The 17,515-nt window shown below is 49.0% G+C and overlaps 1 protein-coding gene across 6 annotated transcripts in view; it reads right to left on the bottom strand.

Annotated features, from left to right (window-relative positions):
• The window catches only part of LRRK1 (leucine rich repeat kinase 1), a 151,545-nt gene that overhangs the window by 35,683 nt on the left and 98,347 nt on the right, over positions 1-17,515 (bottom strand). For all 6 annotated transcript variants that reach the window (XM_034939514.3, XM_055098802.2, XM_055098803.2 and 3 more), the window contains 8 exons: positions 12,778-12,907; positions 12,019-12,131; positions 11,384-11,598; positions 9,020-9,184; positions 7,845-8,017; positions 6,601-6,721; positions 6,185-6,344; positions 4,751-5,027 (listed from right to left, as the gene is read on the bottom strand). In XM_034939514.3, the coding sequence (XP_034795405.2) occupies positions 4,751-5,027; positions 6,185-6,344; positions 6,601-6,721; positions 7,845-8,017; positions 9,020-9,184; positions 11,384-11,598; positions 12,019-12,131; positions 12,778-12,907 (1,354 nt within the window). The remainder of the gene's footprint in view (positions 1-4,750; positions 5,028-6,184; positions 6,345-6,600; positions 6,722-7,844; positions 8,018-9,019; positions 9,185-11,383; positions 11,599-12,018; positions 12,132-12,777; positions 12,908-17,515) is intronic.

Raw genomic sequence — 17,515 nt, 5'->3', positions numbered from 1 at the left:
GCAGAGAAAAGAAAACTCTTATACGCTGTTGGCTATAATGTAAATTAGTACAGCCTCTGTGGAAAATAGTATGGCGATTTCTCAAAAAACTAAAAATAGAACTACCATACAATCCAGCAATCCCACTAGTGGGTATTTATACAAAGGAAAAGAAACCAGGTATTAAAGGGATACCTGGATTCCCTTATCTATTGCAGCACTATTCAAAATAGCAAAGATAAGGAACCAACCTAAGTGTCCATCAATGGACAAATGGATAAAGAAAGGTCCATATACACAATGGAATACTACTTGGCAATAAAAGAGAATGAAATCATGTCATTTGCAGCAACATGGATGAAACTGTAAGTCATTACGTTAAATGAAATAAACCAGGCAAAGAGAAACAAATACAGCATGCTCCCACTCATAGGTGGGAGCTAAAAAACTTGATGTTATGAAGATAGAAAATAGCATGACAGATACTAGAAGCTAGGAAGGGTGTGAGAGTGGGAGGAAGAGATGAAGAGAGGTTGGTGAACGGGTACAGACATACAATTAGAAGAAGCTAGGAAGGGTGTGAGAGTGGGAGGAAGAGATGAAGAGAGGTTGGTGAATGGGTACAGACATACAGTTAGAAGAAATAAGTTCTAATGGTCAATAGCAGACTAGGGTGACTATAGTTAGCAAGAATATATTGTATATTTCAAAGTGGTTAGAAGCCAGGACTTGAAATGATACCAACACATAGAAAGGATAAATACTCAAGGTGATGGATACCCCAAATACCCTGACTTGATCATTCCACATTCTACACATGTAAAAACTACTCGCATGTACCCTATAAATACGTAAAATATTACATATTGATAAAAGAAATGTGAGCTAAGAAATGCAGCTCTAGAGACTGGAAAAGATAAGAAAATGGGTTTTCTTCTAGAGCCTCCAGAGGCAGCATGATCCTGCTGACCCCTTGACTTCGGACCAGGGAAGCTTATTTTGGACTTCTGACCTCCAGAAAAATGTGTGTTGTTTTAAGATGCCACATTCATGGTATCTTACAGCAATCACAGGAAACTAATACAAAAGACTCACGCAACCTGATTTCAAGTCTCACTCTAAAGCTACAATAATCAGTGGGGTTTGGCACTGGCATAAGGATAGGCATATATATTAGTGGAACAAAATAGAGTCCTGAAATAAACCCACACAACTGATTTTTGATAAAGAAACCAAGATAATTCAATGGGGAAAGGAAAGTCTTTTCAACAAATGGTTCTGGAACAATGGGATAATATACAGGAAAAAAATGGACCTCGACACCTACTTCACCCCATATACAAAAATTAATTTGACATAGATTATAGACCTGGAAGTAAAAGCTAAACTACAAACCTTCTAGAAGAAAAATAAAGAAAGATTGTCCAGATCGTGGTATAAGCAAATATTTCTTAAAGATGACATAAAAAGCAATAATCACACAATTTAAAAGTTAGACTTCATTAATATAAAAAAAGGAAGTCACAGACTGGGAGAAAATATTTGCAAATCATATATCTGAGAAAGAACTTGTATCGGGGTGGGGGTGGGGGGAGGGATAGCTTTAGGAGATACACCTCATGTTAAATGACGAGTTAATGGGTGCAGCACAATATGGCACATGTGTACATATGTAACAAACCTGCACGTTGTGCACATGTACCCTAGAACTTAAAGTATAATAAAAAAAGAACTTGTATCCAGAAGATATAAAGAAGTACATATCAGTACCAAAAAGGAAAACATTCTTATCATAAAATAGGCATAAAACTTGAATAGACACTTCACAGAAGAAGATATACCAACGGCCAATAAGCTCGCGAAAGGTGCTCGACCTCATTAGTCATGAAGAAAATGTAAAGTAAAGCCACAGTCAAGTACAAGCTCACATCCACTGGAACAGCTAAAATCAGAAAGACCTACAGACAATAAATATTGGGGAGGAGGCTGGCGCGGTGGCTCACCCCTGTAATCCCAGCACTTTGGGAGGCCAAGGCAGGCGGATCACGAGGTCAGGAGATCGAGACCATCCTGGATAACACGGTGAAACCCTGTCTCTACTAAAAATATAAAAAATTAGCCAGGCGCGGTGGTGGGCGCCTGTAGTCCCAGCTACTTTGGAGGCTGAGGCAGGAGAATGGCGAGAACCCTGGAGGCAGAGCTTGTAATGAGCCGAGATCGTGCCACTGCACTGCAGTCTGGGCAACAGAGCGAGACTCCATCTCAAAAAAAAAAAAAATAGTGGGGAGGAAATGGAGTGTACAGTCTCTCGGGGGACAGCCTGGTGATTTCTTATAAAATTAAACTTACACTCTATTACCCAGCAATTCCACTCCTGGTTTTGATCCAAGAGAAATGAAAACATGTGTCTCCAAAAAGACTTAAGACTGTTTACAGCAGTGTTATTCATCATAGCCCAAAGCTGGAAACCATCCAAATGCCTATCAACAGCTGAGTGGATAAACAAATTGCGGTAAAGCCATACAATGGAATACTACTCAGCAACAGAAAGAACAAACTCCTGATACACACAACCGCATGGATGGATCTCAAAGGCATGATGTTTAGTGCGAGAAGCCAATTAGAGACCATATCGTGTGACTCTGTGCAGTTGAGAAGTTCAAGAACAGGAAACACTAAAAACAGAAGTTCAAAAACAGGCTCTGGTGCTGGAAGTCAGAGTGCTGGTGCTGACACGGATGGGAAGCGACTGGAAGGGTGTCTGGCGGAACTTCCAGTATGACAGGAACATTCTGTGTCTTGAGGCAGGTGCTGGTTGCACAGTTGTATGCATTTGTCAAAAGTCATTGTTTTGAACACTAGCAATCTGGGCATTTCACTGTAAGTAAACTACCTATGATGGAACACTACTCAGCCATAAAAAGGAATGAATTAACAGCATTTGCAGTGACCTGGATGAGACTGGAGACTATTATTCTAAGTGAAGTAACTCAGGAATGGGAAACCCAACATCGTATGTTCTTACTGATATGTGGGAGCTAAGCTGTGAGGATGCAAAGGCGTAAGAATGATACAATGGACTTTGGGGACTTGGGGGAGAGTGGGAGGTGGGCAAGGGATAAAAGACACAAATAGGGTGCAGTGTATACTGCTCGGGTGATGGTGCACCAAAAATCTCATAAATCACCACTAAAGAACTTACGTAACCAAATACCAACTGTACCCCGATAACTTATGGAAAAAATCTTTGTTAATAAACAAACAAAAACAGAAGCAGGTATGGGTGTCACAAGGAGGAAAGGGGCTGTCAACAGAATTGTTTCACTGGGAGATGGCAGGGCCACGTCATGGCAGGTGGGGTGAGGAGTGGGTGTCAGGGGTACAGGGAGGAATTTGGAGCCTAGAGTGCCACTTCCTGAGCACAGTTCCGTGGGTGGGGGGTGGGGGAAGGTGATCGGTGGGACCACACAGCAGAGGAGAGAAGGCAGGTGTCTCAGACATGCTGTGTCAGTCACTGTGCCAGACTTCCACGTGGGAGCAATTTGGAAGCCCAGGCCTGAGCCTCTGGAGGCTGGGCCCTGCTGAAAATCTGAGGATTCTTCCTTTGGCGGACCAAGGAGGACCCCAAAGCTGCATGGAGGACCAAGGCAGCTGAATTGATGGCTTGGGCAAAGTGCAGGGGAGGGGCCTGCTGAGGACACTGGGGGCTGGGAGGGAGGGTGGCAAGGTCCTCTATGGAGAAGGCCCTCCAGAGGGGAGGGTCAGTACTTGGGGCAGGGTCAGCAGAGGACAGCAGAGGTACCTGGGGGCACCTAGAGGGCTACCTGGCGACCAGCACAAAGTCATGAGGAGCGGCAGGTGCTGGGGAGCAAGGAAAGGAGGAAAAGGAGGAGAGGCTCATTTGTTTTGTTTGCAGTTTAGGACTGGGGAGACCTGGGTATGTTACAGATCCAGGAGAAGTCCACAGAAAGAGGCAATGATTAGCTACTATATGGAATGCCTCTATTTGACCCTCGGACCATCCACCCTGGAGTAGCTGATGATGTTGCTCTCATGATTTAATCACGTTGGACTGCATTTTGAACCGGGCTGTGTAATTAGTATGCACATCCTAGTCACTCACTTTTTTTTTTTTTGAGAAGGAGTCTCGCTCTGTTGCCGAGGCTGGAGTGCAGAGCCGTGATCTCTGTTCACTGCAACCTCTGCCTCCTGGGTTCAAGCAATTCTCCTGCTTCAGTCTCCCAAGTAGCTGGGATTACAGGCATGCACCACCATGCCTGGCTAATTTTTGTATTTTTAGTAGAAACGGGGTTTCACCATGTTGGTCAGGCTGGACTTGAACTCCTGACCTCAATTGATCTGGCCACCTCGGCCTCCCAAAGAGTTGGGATTAAAGGTGTGAGCCACCTCACCTGGCCACTCACTCTCATTTACCAAATAATCAAGCAATCAAGCCCCTGTAAAGTGAAATTCCCACAAATTATTTTTAATGACATCCTTTCATGTTTTCCTACACTTTTTCAATAAGTGGATTTCTTTTAACTCCCTGAACAGAGAAGCCCGTGGCACAGGAGGGAGCGGCCAGCCATGCTCACTGTCCTGCCGACCCAGGCCCGGCAGGCAGGTCATCAGGTGCTGGCCTGTCCCTAGGGGGCAGCAGTGGCAGCACTGATCCCTGGAAATCTTGTTCAGGCCACCAGTGGCTCCAGACCCCAACTCCCTCTTTCGGGGAGCAACCTGCACAGCCTGGCATGTTAAGTTGTGTCCTCACCTGTCATTGGCGACGGGCAGGGCGATCTCGAACTTGGCCAGGAACTGGAAGTACTGCTCTTCCGTCTGCTGTGTGAAGCCAGTCCCCACCAGCAGCATCCTGAGGTCTTCTGCTCTGATCACCCCATTCTTGGCCACTGACCGAGAGCCCTTAATATTAAAGATCCTCTGCAGACATTCAGAGAGCCAAATAGGGTCGAGGAAGTAGAGGTTCCTCAGGCCGTGGCTGGTGTCCGGGAAATGGAGCAGGGTGCCGGTTTCTATGAGGAAGCTGATGGCTGCCCCAGGCAAGGAGAGGAGGAAGCAGCCGTTAGACAAAGGAGCGAAAGGGACTCTGGGGTGGCCCTCTTTCCAAGAGGACCCAGGTCACAAATTATTCCTAAGAAGAAACCAACATGTCCCACATGCTGGACCCTTCAGGTGGGCTGGCAGTCTGATCACAGGTGCCCTGGTGGCCCCTGGTAACTCTTGCCAAAGTCCTAGGCTGATGGCCGCCTGGGTAACTACACTTGATCCTCATTATTTGTGGATTTTGCCTTTGCAAATTCACCTTCTTGCTAAAATTCATCTGCAACCCCCAAATCAGCACTCCTGCGGTTATTTGCAGACATGTGCTGAGCGGTGAAAAATTTGCATTGACCAATGTGCATGTTGCCAGCGGAGGCTGAACAGGGCAACACTCTCAGCTCTCATGCTGAAAACAGCTGCCTGCTTAGTGGTCTATGTCAGTGCCACGTTTTTTGAATTTTTGTGCTTTTTGTTGATGCTTTCACTGTTCAAAATGGTCCCTAGTGAAGTGCTGAAACGCTGTTTAGTTCCCTAAGCGTGAGAAGGCTGCGATGTGCCTTATGGAGGAAACCTGTGTGTTAGATAAGCTTTGTTCATAAATGAGCAATAGTGCTGTCAGCCGTGAGTTCAATGCCAACAAATCAACAACATATGTTAAGTATGGCATCTTTAAGCAGCAACACACATAAAACAAGGTTCTGTACTGACGGGCTGGTGAGTATGTTGTGACCAGAGGCTCGCAGGAGCCGAACCCTGCGTCTCTCCTAGGAGCACTGGTTCAGTATTCGCTATTTCAGTGATCACGGTGACTTTACAGAACGTCAGTCCTGTGGCTAATGAGAATCAATTGTAACTGTTTGACCTCTGTCTCCCTGACTGAACATCAGCCCCGGAGGGCAGGGGCCAGTCCATCAGCTTGTATGTCTGTCCTCGTGGCAAACACAATGCTGGTGTAGAGTAGCTGTTTGTGTTCTCTCCCTCCAAGGAAAGAAGGGTGAGAGGGAAGAAGGAAGGGGAGGGGGATGGAAGGCAGAAACGCAGGCTGGGTGTCGGTCTCTCATTCATTGCTGAGGCCAAGCTGAAGTTAGCAAGTACAGACAGTTCCATTTCTCACGGGCACCCTGCCGCCCACCCCAGCCCCACCCACCTGACTGCAGGTCCTCGTAGTCCTTGATGTCGTTGTCGGGCGTCTGCTCCACCAGCTGCTCCAGCTGCCTGTCCGTCAGGTACTGCACGTCGTCGTCCCGGCTGCGGCGCTGCTGCTCTGCCAGCACGGCCTCCTGCAGGCTCAGGTAGCTCCTGGGGATCTGGGGGACAGTTGGGCGAGGCAGGGTCTCTCAGGTCCCAAGGCACACCTGCCAGCTTGGGCAGATCCTGCCCGGCCCCTGTGGCCTGAGGGGGTGGGACTTTTCCACCCACTATCTTCCATCCTGACCCTCCCTCACCAGGAACCACCGAGCCTTGCCACAAAGACATGGGCTTCACAGGAGAGAGGGGGAAGTGAGGACCCCCAACAATGGGAAGCAGGTGCACTGGTTTAAACTGGACCAGCAAGGTACCCACCAGCCGCCCTGCCAGTCGCTGGCAGCCGATGGTGCTGCCCACGTCCTTCATGCTGCACGTGACGTGGAAGATCAGCTGCCGCAGCCCTTCCTGACCTTCCAGGCTCTTGCAGGAAATCTCACTGTGTGCAAAAAGACCCGTCTTTACTCATCATGCCCCACTCCGAGGAAGCACTGCTGCTTCTCTGTTTCCCCGAGAGGTTTGTCCTGAACGCTGGCAAGTCTGGAGAACTCGTGAAAGACAACACAAGAAGTTTATTGAGGCCTTGCTTTCTGCAAATCACTGTGCTGGGTGCCCCACACTGTGTCGCTTTAGTCTGTCTTCCCAGACTAAACATGGCACCTCACGGAGGAGGAAAGTGAGGTGCAGAGGTACATCGAGACCCCCAAGGGTACAGGCTGGGCAGGCACAGGCTCACGCAGGCTGGACTCGGGTTCTGACCCAGAGCCAGGGCTCCTCTTATCACAGACCCCATGGGACTTTCTCAAGGGCAAAGCAGGAATTCCTGACAGCCTCATCCTGTATTCCGAGCCAGGCCAATGTGTCCCAGGCTGACCCATGCACCAGTACCCGTGGCGCTCCGCCCCCGGTGAGGGAATCCGAGAGCCATCAGTGCAGCTAATGCAATGTGCAGTGTATTTTACTCCCATTAGGGCACACTTAACTTGCTGAACCTCAGCTTCTTCACCTACAAAGTGGCAAACAATCCCCACAACCTGCAGGGCTGTTGTGAAAGTCCAGTGACAGGCGGTCAGCCCAGGGCAATTGGACTTATCTGTATGGACACGTCGTGATGCCTAACTGAAAGCCCCTCCCAACTCTTGGCCCTCTGTGACTCAAAGGCTGCTATCAGGACCACTCAGACCCAATGGAAGGGCTGGCCCTCCCTCCCCAGGGTCTGTCCTTGATCAGTGATCAACAAATTAGATGGGCAGCAATTGGTTGGGTGGTGCCCACGTTCAGTCTCCTGGTTCAATAGGCACCATGCATTTTCAGCACTGGCCCTTGGGGCGGGGATGGGGCAGAAAGGAAGCAAAGAGGGGCACCTCCAGGCCTCACCCAGCCAGCCGTCTGGTAGGTCTTCACCCTCCCCAAGGCTGGGTCAGCTCTGTGGATGGCCACCCTTGGCCAGGGAAGGGGCCTAGCCCCACCCAGACTCAGGAGCTCTCTGCAAGCTGATCCCAGGAAAGATCAGCGACTGGCACCCACAAGAAGGCAGGAGCTGCCAGAGGCTGGGCACTCACTGTAAGTGTTTGAAGGTGATGTCTGGGAAGCCTGTGGCCCTGGAGCCGGAGGGGGAGCGGCAGAGTGCCAGCACATAGGCACGCAGCGTTGCAATCCTTTCCACACGGAACTTGGCTTCAATTAAATCCAGGTGCGTCCCGACCACCAGCACCACGGAGTTTGGGGCCTTGGCCTGCAACAGAGAACCCCACGGCTGAGTATTGTCTCTGTTCACGGAACAAGGGACAGGACAGAGCTCCCAGCTGTGCAGGTGCGCTGACCCTGGATGCCACGGCCCTTGCTCAGCCACCAATCTGCAGCCTTGAGACGGTTTGGATGTTTGTCTCCTCCAAATCTTATGTTGAAATGTGATCCCCAGTGTTGGAGGTGAGGCCTGATGGGAGGTTGGGTCATGGGGCCAGATCCCTCATGAATGGCTTGGCGCCCTCCTGCAGTAATGGGTGCGTTCACCCTATGTCAGTTCACAGAGGAGCTGATTGTGGAAAGGAGCCTGGCTCCTCCTCCTGTCTCTCCTGCTCCCTCTCTCACTATGTGACATGCTGGCTCTCCTTCCCTTCTGCCATGACTAAAAGCTTCCTGAGGCCTAACCAAAAGCCACGCAGATGCTGAAGCCATGCTTGTATAGTCTGTGGAACTGTGAGCCAAATGAACCTCTTTTCTTCATAAATTACCCAGTCTCAGTCATTCCTTTATAGTAATGCAAAACAGACTGCGCTACAGGATGTCAGCCCAGGCAGCACCTGTGCTCCTCATTCTCCGTGAACCTGAGGGACTGCTGCATTGAGGGGTGTCTATGGTGTTCTGTGACCTCCTCCACAGAGGGTGCTGAATTGGACTTGTGGGGAGGGATTTCTGACCCTTCAGACATGACAGCAGCCATCAGAGGCAGGGAGACAAGGACATCTTTATAACAGGAAGGGAACCCTGCTCTGCTTTTGGATCCAAGGGTGGGGGTTCCCAAATTTAAGGGAAGCGGGGAAATTACATCACCAGCCCTCAACAGAGGAAGGTTTCAAGTGCCTCACTGTGAAAAGCAAGCAGGACCACGGTTCTGGGGCCCTCCATGGAACATAACCCCCGTTTTTTTCTCAGTACAGGGGATGCTTGAGGGAAGCGGTGGGACCTGCGAAGCTCTGGGCACTGAAAGGGCAGGGCTGGCGTCTGGTGTCCTCACCTCGATGTTGAGCAGCCAGAACTGGAGGTTGGCCACGGCCTCCTCCCCCAGCGCCAGGTTCCAGACCACCACGTACAGGGCCTTGTCCGTGAAGAAGCACTGGTTGACAGTGGCCATGCTGGCCGGTCCCCCGATGTCCCAGACGTTGAACTCCACGGACTCAACCTACTTGAGCAACAAGGCAGCGACAGGGAGGCATTTTAGAGACAAAGGCTTCAGTCAACCAAACGGAGACAACGGATAACTCTGGAGGCTGGACTCAGGGGTCTGAAAAAACAACCGTGGAAAAGTTCTGGACACTCTATTGTTTCTTAGGAAACAGTTATCCGGGCGAGGGACAGGGGCCCGATGGCATGGGGGTGGGCTTCTGGGACTTCTGTCTACTCCTAGCAGAGCAGAGGCCAGGCCCTGGACAGACTTCAGAGGGCCTGGCTCTGTCTGGGCTGCAGATGGGTAGGGGATGCCCTGTGGGAGGAAGCTGTGCTCTGATGTCACGGCTTGCACTGGGGTTCAGCCTCCCTGTGTGCCAGGGCAGGAGGAGGAGATGGGCCTCTGAACTTGTGGGGCTCAGAGGGTGGCGCCCACCAAGGATGCTGGGAAACTCCCTCCCACCCTGTGGGAATCAAACAAAAGATGAGCTGTTGGGCTGCCGGGAACGGCTGTGTAAACGGTGGTTTCTCTATCATTGCATGAGGTAAGAGTCTGGCCCTGGATGCTAAGGCTGCAGTTTTCTACAGAAAGGAGTCATCTCTGTGAGGCAGCATCAGCCTCCAAGACACAGTGTGCTGACCTGGTTTTGTATAAAGATGAAAACAGCTGTTCTCAACTGGCTGAGGCCGGCCACAGAGAGAGCGGCGGGCTCAGCCTTCACAGGATTGTCCTTCCACTAAAGGGTAGGGGGTTTTAATCATCGCAGAAAGGAAGTGGGGGTGAAGGTCAGGAAAAATAGAAGCACGAATTCACCCCTCAGGCCTCAGCTAGAGGAAGCTAAGAGAAGAAATGAGATTGCATAACTGTTAAGAAAAAGGCAAAGCAGGAGAGAATGCAGAGGATTCTGGTTCCTGGAGAGAACCTTCAGACTCGAGTCAGCTAGATTTGCTCCTGGAATGTTCTAGGATTGGCCTGGCGTTGATTGTCATGTTTGATTGTTCTGGCCCCAACAGGCAGCGCTTCACCCCTTGGAGGACCAGCTTCCAAGTCCGTGTTAGAACAGATGCACAGCTTCAATGCCTACTTTTTCAAAGCAGGTTTGGAAAGTGGTTGTGTGTGGAAGAAGCTGCAGTGTTTGGTTGGCACTGTGCGCAGGAGCTTTGGGGGAAAATCATGGACCATCTGGATCTCAAGCCTCCTCAGTTTTCCACAGTGAAGCAGCCTCCTTGCCCCTTGGATCCCGAGGAATCACAGGGTGGCAGAAATCCAAATACAGTTGATGAGGATGGCCTTATCTATGTGTGTTCATTCCCCGAGCTCAGAGAAAGGGCTAACTGCCCCTGCTCTATTCCGGGGATGGAGTTCCCACCAACAGTCCATGGCTCTTTTCTCTGTTACATGAACAGGAAAATGTTCATTTCCATTTGCCTGGCACTGAATGGAAAGCAAGATGATTAAGAAGTTTATGGATGGACTCAAACATTTTTTTTTGAATGGAGTCTTGCTCTGTCGCCAGGCTGGAGTGCAGTGGCATGATCTCGGCTCACTGCGACCTCCACCTCCCGGGTTCAAGCAGTGATGGATTCATTTTAAGTAGGGCTTAGAAACAGGACTTTTCAGAACCTGGGGTGAAAGCAGGTGTCAGGGAGGGCAAGGCGTTAAGTCCCAGAGTGCTTTTAGCCTCCTCATCAGGGGGCAGATGCTGGTGTGTTTCACTGCCTGCAACAGTGGTTAGCTCTCAGCCCTGGGGGTGCCTTATCCCAGACCACTTGAACTTGAATCCTTGGGGTCAGAGAGCAGTGAGGTGAGGCCTGGGAATTGCTATCTTTAAAAGCCCCTCAAGGGAATCTAACAGACAGCCGGGGTTAAGAACCACTGTCCCAGAGCCTCAAGTAACTATAACAGAAACATACAGGGCAGGGGGATCATTTAAGCTGGGGAGGTTGAGGATGCATCCAGCCTGAGTGACACAGTGAAACCCTGTCTCAAGAGAAAAAAAAAAAAAGAAAAAGAAAAAATCACAAAGTCATATTAAGAAATGATTTGCTGCTCTTGGCAGAAGCTGGTATGGAACGGTACACAGTGGCTCCTGCAAAGGGCCTGAGCTTTGGACACGAGGCTGAGAAAATCCTGGGCTCTCTGGGGAGAAGGGAGAAGGAGTCCAAGGGATGTCCCTCCCACCCACAGGGACTCTGCACGCTGACCATCCTTGACCTTGGCTCTCGAGCCAGCCGGCCTCTGGAGCTCCCACTTGGTGGTCCTGATGGTGGCCTCTCTGTGCACCACCTGGGGGGCCCTCCCCGTCTGTAAGATCTCCAGGAGGGTGGACTTGCCCTGGCGCGGGGGACCCACGATAATCATCTTCATCAGCTTGCACTTCTCCGCTTTCCGCAGCTGAGCACGCAGGTAAGACAGCATTGCTTTGGGGCCTGTGTGAAATCATTAAGGGGAAGGGGAGCTGCGTGGAAACATGCTCACATCTCTTAGGACACAAAATCCTGTTGTGAAGGAACTCCTTTGTGTTTTAGTGGGGACAGTTAAGGAAGACTACTGGATCAGGGGGAGGGAAGGCATGACACTAACCACCCCAAAAGCGAACTCTAAGAGGCAAGAACCTATGGACAAAATCCTTGCTGCCCAGGAGGTCACAGTTGTATCACCTGGTCCTTCTCAGTATAGTGACCCTCAGTAACGATTGCTAGGGACAATTTTATAGCATCTTGCCAAATCTGGAACCTGGAGCTGGGCTCCATGGGTCACCAACTGTCTCCACCCCCAGAACTTAACAAGTGGACTGGAGTTGTCTTTCCAAGAGGTGATGGCAGGGGACAGGGCTGCGGAAGCCCTACCTTCTTTTCGGATTTCTGCAGGCACATTGCTGATGGTCAGGTCTTCAGTGTCCAGCTGCCAGAGGTTGCCCAGCTGCCCCAGCTCAGGAGGGAGCTCCCGGAGACCAGGGTTGCTGAAGACAGATGTGTCCACCACGAGAGAATACACACACACACACATGCACACACACACACGTGGCTCCTGTCAGCCTCTGCAGCCTGCACCCCAGACCCCACACTTTGAGCCCTGATTTCAACACTAATTCCAAAGCCTTTCTCCTGGAGGATCAGTGATAGAAACGGCAGCTCTGTCTTCTGCAAATCCCCACAGCTTAGAATTGAGTCCCCTCCCCCAACTTTCCTGTCTCTGCTACTAATTACATCCCCATAAAGATGATCACTACCTCTTCCCGAGAAGGCGATGTCCCTTTAATATTAATATAACATTTTACACTCTCATCAAGCTTTGCACACTGCCTAGAACCCCTGGCAGTAGCTGGCATGCAATGGGAGCTCAGTAATGAAAGGATGAATGATTGACTGGTTCTCCTCATCACAGCCCGAGTGATGTAGCGAAAGTGTGTATCATTGTATCACTACTCTGTCTTCCTCTCTCCCCACCTCCTTGATCAAGTCCTGTTCCGAAAATCCCACTACTGCTTCTTGGAAAGTAGATGGCTTCTTTCTGCCTGGCTTTCTGTGTCCCAGTTGGTTTAGGGATGGGCATTCTGCCTCTCTGGGCCAGCAGAGCCAGCACGGCCCCTCCAGATGTGTACTTACTTTCCCAAGTAGAGCTCTGATAAGCTCTTCAGTAGGCAAACCGAGGGAGGGACTGTGTCGAGGTGGTTGTCGTTCAGGCAAAGGACTTCCAAAGACTCACTTAGGAAGGCCGGAAATTCCAGCACACATGCTGCAAAGACATGGCAAAGCAGACTGCATTTAAAAATAATTCTGGACCGTCACAGCGTGGTGACCAGGTGGGCGTATAAACTGATGCAACCTCCAGAGGGCATTTTGGCAAGCCTATCAGAACAAAATGCTCACCTCATCGACCTAGCAATTCTCATTCTACAGACAGCCTTGCATGCATGTGTGGCAAAGATGTGAGAATGAGGACACTCAGTGGCAGAGATAGAGGACAATCTACAACAACCTATGTGTCCAGCCACAGGGGGTTGGTTCAATGAGTAATAGAATAATTGCAGCTATTACAAAGTATGGGGCAGGTCTACATATATGGGGGTATGAAGTAATACTCAAGAGCTACCCATCAATTGAAAAGGCAAGGTGCGCCAGGCTGGTGGCTCACGCCTGTAATCCCAGCACTTTGGGAGGCCGAGGCAGGGGGATCACGAGGTCAGGAGTTCAAGACCAGGCTGGCCAAGATGGTAAAACCCTGTCTCTACTAAAGATACAAAAATTAGCCAGGCGTGATGGTGGGCACCTGTAATCCCAGCTACTCGGGGGACTGAGGCAGGAGAATTACTTGAACCTGGGAGGTGGAGGTTGCAGTGAGTTGAGATTGTGCCACTGCACTCCAGCCTGGGTGACAGAGCAAGACTCCATCTCAAAAAAAAAAAAAAAAAAAAAAAAAAGTTCAGAACCGGATATCTAGAAGGCCTATTAGTGTAGCAGAAAATGTGTGCACACATGCATGCACACACACGCACACCGTGTATATGTTATATGCACACACACCACACCTGCACATGTGTATGCACAGAGGTTACAGTTGTTAGACAGGAACACAATGGTTACCAGAGATGCACTGAACTCCATAGTTGTCTCTGGGGAAAGGAATTACTAGAGGACTGAATATTTATCCCATGCCCTTTGCTACTGTTCAAAAACGGTGTTTTAAAATATACATGCACTGCTTTTTCCATGAAAAAAAGCTAGTTAATGAAAATATACCACAGTTGGCTGTTTTTATGCTTCTTACGATGCCATTCTTTGAAAAGCCAGCCAACTGTTTAGTATTTAAGTGACTTTATTAATTAGGCTCACTATGAGATTACCATGAAAATCATGTCAAATTTGCTGTTTCCACGGGCACCAGAGCATTTGAATTGAGAAAGAGCTTGGAAACGCACACTGATGGGAATCAGAGGTTTGGATTTCAGCAGAATCTCTGAAGTGCCTTTATCCTCCCTACTAAGGCCTGGAGAGGGGGCAGGACAGCATGCCTGGGAGCTCGGAGAATTCAAGATTAAACAACTACCTCAAAGCCCTCTCATAGGGTTCCCTGCCAGACATGGAAAATAGAGAAGCCGGAGTTCTTTTGTTGGGCTGAAACCAGGCTCGGTTGCCCTTGATCATAGCTACCCCGCCTCGGCTCTGGCTTTCCTCCACACATGTAGCTGCAATAACAATGGTAATGGGTAACCTGGCCTCTGAGAACATTCAGAGAGAGCCAATAATGGAATACCAAAACCAATGCCTGGAAAACCTGCCCAGCCAGCTGCACTGTGAATGGGACTCACTGCAGGGGCTCCTGTGGAAATAAAGGTGCACCGGCCCTCTAAAGATGGCTTTGTATGAGTCCTTGCTAGGTAAGGAAATGTTCAAAAAGCTTCCTTTTTTTTCCTTCAATGAAAAAAGATGATCAATATTAGCCTGCCCTAATTCACATTTTCATGAAAGAACGTCATAATGAGAAAGGCTTACTTTCTCCCCAGAGAACACATTCTAAACACCTGGCCTCTGTGCTTTCCAAACTTTTAAAGTTTCGCTTCGGTGTTTATGAAGCCTCTTTAAGTAAGAGACGGCTGGAATAATGAGCTATGATTGCAAACAGAGGCAACACCTGTAACAGACCTCCTGGCCCAGTGTTGAAAACGATGGGCACTGAGCTGGGGAGAACACAGTTCAAGATATTTAAGAACTGTAATTATTTATTCATAAGTTATTTATGACTCTGCTGGTCTGATTTTTACCGTAAAAACGGCCATCCAAATTATTTTTGGATGAGGCCACTGCACAAATATGACTATTTGAATGTACATAAATCTACTTGGAATTTTACTATCCTACTGCAAACAAGCTGTCTTTTGTAGATAATTCCTTACCCAAGGGTCCATGGCCCTGGGAGAATAACCCTACTGAGGAAAAGGGTTTGCAAAGAGCCGCCTTCTTTTCACTCAGGTGTGGGCCTCAACTTTCTAGATGAAGTTTAAAGAATCAAGAGGCCTTTGTCATCTGCCAAGGCCAAGATTCACCTCTGCCAGAGAACCTCCCAGGGGCGCGGCCCCCTCACATGGCTCCCCAGACGTACTTCTGCGGGCTGCCAGCTGTCACTTTCTAGAGCATTGGTACTGCGCGTAGTCCTATGGTGCTTTTCCATGCATGCCTGTGACTTTCCCCACTGGCGTCTCATTGAGTGCTGAGCCCACTTCCTTGCACACTCCTCCGTGGTCCCAGGAAGGATTTGGCATTTCTAAATTGGAGACACGTTTCTAATCCACACAGCAAGTGGCTTGCGTGACCGAGATCTACACTAGCTCCTGTTCTCATACCCATCATCCCGTCTGGCATGAAGGAGAAGATGGTGTTTGTTTCCCCTTCCTTCCAAGTGAAATCCCTATGTCTGGACTCAATTTCTAAGGTCCTAAGGCTCTTCATTTATAAAAGGATCAGTTATGAAATTCATAATTGCATTTCCCTATTCGTGTGGTTAAGGACCTTTTCATTTGTTTCCTGGCCCTCTGGACTTCCTTTTCTGCAAATTGTTTATATCCCTTGCCCATTTTTTTTGCCTATTGTGTTGTCTTTTTTTTTTTTTTTAATCAATTTGTAAGCATTCTTTGTATATCAGGGACTTAAGCCAATTTGTGTTGCAACAATTTGTGTTGCAAATATTTCTTCTTAGTCTGTTTGCATTATGACTTGGTTTATGATGCTTCCCACTGAACACAATTTTTGAATGTTTATGAAGCCAACGATTTCAGTCTTTTTAAAAAATTATTCCTGGATTTTCCAACTAGATTTTAAAGATCTCCCTCATAGCGAAATTATACCTATATTCCTTAAATGTTATTGTTTTCTTTTTTTATACTTAAACCTGATTGTTGTAATCTAGTAGGGTGTTTTGTCCCCCTTCCAGGCAGGAATATCAACACCGTTTATTAATACACGCGAGCATCCTTTTACACTAAGTTGAAATTCTGCCTTTGTCATATATTACATAATAACAGTCCCCAACCTTTTTGGCACCACGGACCAGTTTTGTGGAAGACAATTTTTCCATGGACTGCAGCATTGGTGAGGGGGACAGTTTAGGGATGAAACTGTTCCACCTCAGATCATCAGGCGTTAGATTCTCACAAGGAGGGCACAACCTAGAGCCCTCACAGACGCGGTTCACAATAGGGTTCGCGCTCCTGTGAGAATCCAGTGCTGCCGCTGATCTGACAGGAGGTGGCACTGATGCTCACTGGCCCACCGCTCACCTCCTGCTGTGTGGCCTGGTTCCTAGCAGGCCAGGGACCAATACCGGTCCGCTTCCTGCAGGGCGCTGGGGACTCCTGATGTATTTCTATGTTTACTGAGGTCTATTTTTGAACTCTTTTATCTGGTCCACTGATATTCCTTTTTCAGTCACATATAAATACACACGCTCTTATGGGACAGATCTCTATGTGTATCATACTCAACACACAGGCACACCAGTTCATCCAAGAGCATAGCAGCGGCAAACTCCCTAGTTCACCTCCTGCAAATGTGTCCTGGCCTCTGTGGCGTCACTCATCCCTACCTCATACTATCCGTACTTGCCAACAACCATCTATCAAACCGAAGAAGAAAGTTGTATTATGTTTAAAACAACTTGGATGTGGGTTCTGGTTTTCTGGGCCAGCATCCTCAGGGATATTTCTGTGAGCAGAGCTGGCTTTGGAAGTCGTAGCTTTGAGGTTAAGAAGCAGAGCTGGTTGTTTAATGAAAGGGACAGCTCCATACCTTCCCCTGTGTCTCACAGAAGATAATGGAACAAAAAGAGCTTGTTTACCTAGACGTACTCTCTGCTGAACTGGCCTTGTTGTGTGACCAGCACAAAAACCAGGAAAGTTCTGTCTCTGTTGAGTTTTGGGGAAGACCACGAGCCCCTGTGCAACCTTGGCCTCACCTCAGCCTGTGGGTCCAAAGGCAGCCATGATCCACGTGGGCTTTGCAAGACGCCATCGTGTGGCAGTAGAGACTTAACAGCACAGAGCTGCTGGTCCAGGGCTGAAGTCCCACAGTCCTGGGATGAAACCTGGCTCTGCTACTGAGAAGCAGCCACACAACCTGGGACAAATCAGTCAGTCCCTATGCCATGGATTGAACTGTGTCCCCCGCCCCCCACCAAATTCACATGTCGAAGCTCTAATACCCAATGTGACACTATTTGGAGATGGGATATTTGAGCTGTAATTAGGTTTGGATGAGGTCATGAGGGTGGGGCCCTTACGATGAGATTAACATTCTTATAAGAAGAGGGGCCGGGCGTGGTGGCTCACACCTGTAATCCCAGCACTTTGGG

The sequence above is a fragment of the Pan paniscus genome, chromosome 16, assembly GCF_029289425.2.
Source record: "Pan paniscus chromosome 16, NHGRI_mPanPan1-v2.0_pri, whole genome shotgun sequence".
Lineage (NCBI taxonomy): Eukaryota > Metazoa > Chordata > Mammalia > Primates > Hominidae > Pan > Pan paniscus.
This window is presented reverse-complemented; position numbering and strand designations above follow the sequence as displayed.